Genomic DNA, 4,199 nt, shown 5'->3' on the forward strand with positions numbered 1-4,199 from the left:
TTTCAGAAATGATGAAATTTAGTGAGGAAACTTTGACTGAACAGGTGAAGTTGATATTTGTAGTTGTAAAATTTCATTAGCTAGGCATGTGATATTGTTGTAACTAGATTTTACTCAAGGACAAAAAAGAAGAACCTGTGGCCCCAAAATAATAATAATAAAAAAAAAAAGAAGAAAGAGTCATAAATGAATAAAGACAGTTAGTATTCAATCTCAAAACTTTTGCAACAATTCTAGACTTAACACATACACATCTCTCTCTCATTCATTTTGGAATAACCATAATCTTGTATGCACTTCTTTTTTTGTTCACAACACAAAGTTGTTTAGTACTACTAACATATCTGAGAGAGATGCAAGCTTTGTGGGTTTCTTTGAAGGATAATGTTAAATGTGGAAGCAAGCTTAGTGATGTGATAAGGCAGCCACCAAAATGTGGCAAAGGAAGCTTCTGTGTTTCTGAGAAAGAGAAGAAAATCAATGGAGACAAAGACCATAATGACCCTCCATTGGAAACTCCACCTAGCATTGTTCTATCAAGGCCAAATAACACTCTTGCTAGGCTTCATGGTAAAATCAATTTCCTTCATAACTCATCAACAATGCATAGACATGCTTCAAATTTCTTGAGCATAGTACTAATTAACTAATTAGTTAGAGTAATGCATAGACATGCTTCAAATTTCTTGAATACTTAGTACTAATTAGTTATTTGTGATTATGGAAATTGTGATAGAGCTTAGTGTTGGAGATCCTTCAAGGAAAATTGTTGAGATGATATTTCAGAAGGCTTGGATGAACACATCAAAACCACTGAGGAAGATTAAGACAGTTCTAAGAGTTAGCTACTCAGAGCAAGTTCTAGAAAGGTTTGAGAAGTACAGAGAAAATGTGAAGAAGAACGCGGACGAGCAGCATCCGAGGAGCACAGTGGATGGCAATGAATTGTTGAGATTCTATGCCACAACAGTGAGGTGTTTCCAAGGGAAAGCTGTGAAGAAAGTTCATGATTTGTGTAAAGATCTTTCATGTTGTCTTTGCCAAACAATTCAGTTCAACTTCAACACAGAACATGCCAAGATTCAATTGAATAATGACATTGGAAAGGAGCAAACAGTTGCCACTACAAGAGTTAGGATTGTGAAAAGAGCTGCAATTGTTTGCAGGATAATTGCTGGAACTTCAATGAATGAAGTTGATGGTGAATTTGAAGGGCCTGTCTCAAATGGTTTGGGAGAAATTCAATTTAGCTTAGAAAAATTTGTAGTGAAAAATCCAAGTTCTATACTTCCTTGCTTTGTAATCATTTTTAGCTAACATACATACATGTTCTGTAGTAATATATTGTCACCATTCTTTCTAGGGTAAATTACATTGACCTCTCTTGAGATTTTCTGAAATTGAATGTACTTTTTAACAGAACATGGTAATTTGACTATGAAACATGGGATTCTAGAGAAGGAGAGATTATCATACATAAACTAACTATGAATCTATGATTGAATTTTCATCTCCAAGCACAAGAGACAACAAGAGATTGATTTTTCCAACCAAGAAGTAAAGCACCATCTCTCTCTTCTAGAGTGTATTGTCCAGGGTAGCTTTCTTGAAGCTGCCTAATCAAAGAATTAACATAAGAACTCAAAGGATATGGTGCAAATCCGGCCCTTTCGAAGCGCAATCTCCACTTCTTCAGAGCCTCGTGGCGTTCGACTCTTTCTGCACCTTCACATGCTATCAGATTAACAACTTCTCTAGCAAGGCAATGCTGTTCCACATTGATCCTCTCTTTGTGATCTCTTGGAAGAGCTGCGTCGATTGATTCGAAAACAGCCAAGTAGTAGTTCATTGTTTCCACAAAACGTGGGAAGAAAGGAAGATTACTTGTGTTACAATCTTGCTCAACCAAGGTAACCACCTTAGGTGACAAGAACTTTGCCAGTCTTAACAACCGGTTGCGATGATTTATCCGGCTATCCACGCTTTCATCCGGTAAATGGTGAAGCATCATGGCAAAATTCACAGCAATGGACTCACCAGGCCTAATGTCAAGATCATCAAGCTTCACCTCAGAAGGGGAAACTTCTAGAGCATGAAATTCAAATTGAACCTTACATGAATTCGCAATTCTTGATAACCTTTCTCCAACTATGTTAAGTCCTCCTCCTCTGGCAAAAGCAGAGGTAGAGTCATCAAAACATGTTATTCTGATCTTTGGTGATCCATTAGGCCTTGCAGCAAGTGCTTTTATGAGACTTATCCACTGAACTCCTTGGTTAATCTGAAAATCAATTATGTGAACTTCATTTTCATCCTTCATTGCTTCGGCTATCGATCCATTCGCAGAAAGATATCCGAATTTGAGGTATGGACAGATCTCATAAAGCATATGCATATAAGAAAGGAGTTCATTGCCAGTAGGTTCCTTGCATCTCAAGGCATTGTAGATTGTGCTTCCTGAAGTGGCTAGCCTTGCAACAAGTGCCTCCAACATGTATGCTCCTAATCTTTGGACTGGATCCCCAGAAATCGACACCATTTTTTGCAGCTCAGAAATCAGCCATTCAGTTGTCTCCATGTCATTCTCTGACATTGCTTTTGCACAAGCACAAAGCATCTCTTTCAAATCGCCTCGCGATATCACCTCCATCATTTTCCTCCACCTCAAGAATGAGTCACATTCTTGTGGAATCATAGCAGCACCATATGTGTTTAGAATATCTGCATCAGATCCTAGCATAGCACTTTCCAGTTCCCTTATCTTGTTGCTCAAGTCATTTTGATCATGTGTCAAGCAAGATTCATTGTCATGTTCGATGCGGTCTTGCTTCAACATTGGAGTAATCTCAGGTGAGAAACTAAGAGAAGATGGGGAGTTTTGGTTAGTAGAAAAAGATTCAAGGGTGCAATAGTGTTCTGAATTATGAAGTAAAGGGTAATTATTGTTTAGGTTCTCACTTTGAAGGAAGTAACAAGAATAGGACATGTTTGTTTGCATTCAAAAGGTAACAAGTTCTTTTGAATATATGCAAACAACACCAGAATGATTTTACTAATTCCCAAATTACAAATTTGAATGTTGTTCACATTTGAGATTTTCTGCAGAAAAAGATGACAAAAAAATGCAGTATTTCAGTGTTGATGGAACAATAATCACAACCAAATAATGCATTAAACATTTTCCTAATCTATTTTCAAACCACACATGAATTAAATATTAACTATGAATCTCTCTAATACTAAAAGCATAATCATTAGTAATTACTATTCAACTTGAACTAATGATTCTTAATTACATCATGTTCTATGCTACTACTAAATGATTCAAAGTTCAAACTGAGAACTTTGACTCATTTAACTAAAAAGAGCCATTTAGTTTTAAAAACCAGAAAAGAAAAATTGTAAACAAGAAAAGGGATGAAAAATTTTCATTCATCAGCAACAAGTTTTGACACAATAATTAGCATAGAAAGATGCAGCTTCATCTTTGACTTAAGAACAAGAACACAAGAGTTAAGACTTCAAACAATTTCAGAGAAACTCACCAGAGATATGGAGAGAAAGTGTGTATTGAACTTTGAACTTCGATGCCAAGACAACAAATAATGAATACTTAATTTCTATGAAGTTTTTTTTTCTTTCTTTTCTTTTTCTTCTTTTTTTGGGTTCAAGGTGGTGGTTGAGAATTTGGTCTAATTCCTCTGAAATAAATGCGTATATTTGTTGATATTTTATAGAGACGCGTAGCTAAGAAACGAAGATTTTTCTTGTCCTTTTCTATATTATATAATCTTCAATCATGTTTATAATATGTTTATACTTTATACAAAATATTACAAATGTTATTATTTAATTTCCTCTCCTTTATGCTGTCTTATCTTAACCATGACGTCACTTTCGCTTAACATTATTTTAAAATACTTATTCTATACAGAAGATTATATGATTTAACTAATTATTAAAATGCATTCTTCCACGTTTCTAATGACCGATTGGAATATTCATTGTGTAAAATAATTAAAAAAAAAGATAATAGTAAAGTTGTTGTTGATTATTAAAATATTAATACGGATGCACCCTGAGTGAAATCAAATTAATAATTAAAAATAGTTAGATGATAATTTAGTTAAATTTATTAAATTATTTAATATTTTTAAATATTAATTTTATATAAAAACAATTATAAGCGAATTTTTAAA

The 4,199-nt window shown here is 34.2% G+C and overlaps 2 protein-coding genes across 4 annotated transcripts; one reads left to right on the forward strand and one right to left on the reverse strand.

The window, feature by feature from the left end:
• Window positions 1-207: 207 nt before the first annotated feature.
• Window positions 208-1,340, forward strand: LOC112764652 (uncharacterized). Its single transcript, XM_025810366.3, has 2 exons — window positions 208-570; window positions 737-1,340. Exons 1-2 carry the CDS (start codon window positions 354-356, stop codon window positions 1,315-1,317), a joined length of 798 nt encoding a protein of 265 aa, XP_025666151.1. The 5' UTR covers window positions 208-353; the 3' UTR covers window positions 1,318-1,340.
• LOC112764650 (scarecrow-like transcription factor PAT1) lies at window positions 1,261-3,793 on the reverse strand. Of its 3 annotated transcripts, XM_025810364.3 has the most exons (3): window positions 3,546-3,722; window positions 2,959-3,099; window positions 1,261-2,858 (listed from the first exon to the last, which is right to left on the reverse strand). In XM_025810364.3, exon 3 carries the CDS (start codon window positions 2,834-2,836, stop codon window positions 1,508-1,510), a length of 1,329 nt encoding a protein of 442 aa, XP_025666149.1. In that variant the 5' UTR covers window positions 2,837-2,858; window positions 2,959-3,099; window positions 3,546-3,722; the 3' UTR covers window positions 1,261-1,507. The 3 variants fall into 3 exon arrangements, with proteins under 3 accessions (XP_025666149.1, XP_025666150.1, XP_025666148.1); XM_025810365.3 differs by lacking the exon at window positions 2,959-3,099 and having other exon boundaries at window positions 3,546-3,793; XM_025810363.3 differs by having other exon boundaries at window positions 1,261-3,099; window positions 3,546-3,704.
• Window positions 3,794-4,199: the final 406 nt, after the last annotated feature.

The sequence above is a fragment of the Arachis hypogaea genome, chromosome 17 (assembly GCF_003086295.3).
Source record: "Arachis hypogaea cultivar Tifrunner chromosome 17, arahy.Tifrunner.gnm2.J5K5, whole genome shotgun sequence".
In the NCBI taxonomy this organism is placed as follows: domain Eukaryota; kingdom Viridiplantae; phylum Streptophyta; class Magnoliopsida; order Fabales; family Fabaceae; genus Arachis; species Arachis hypogaea.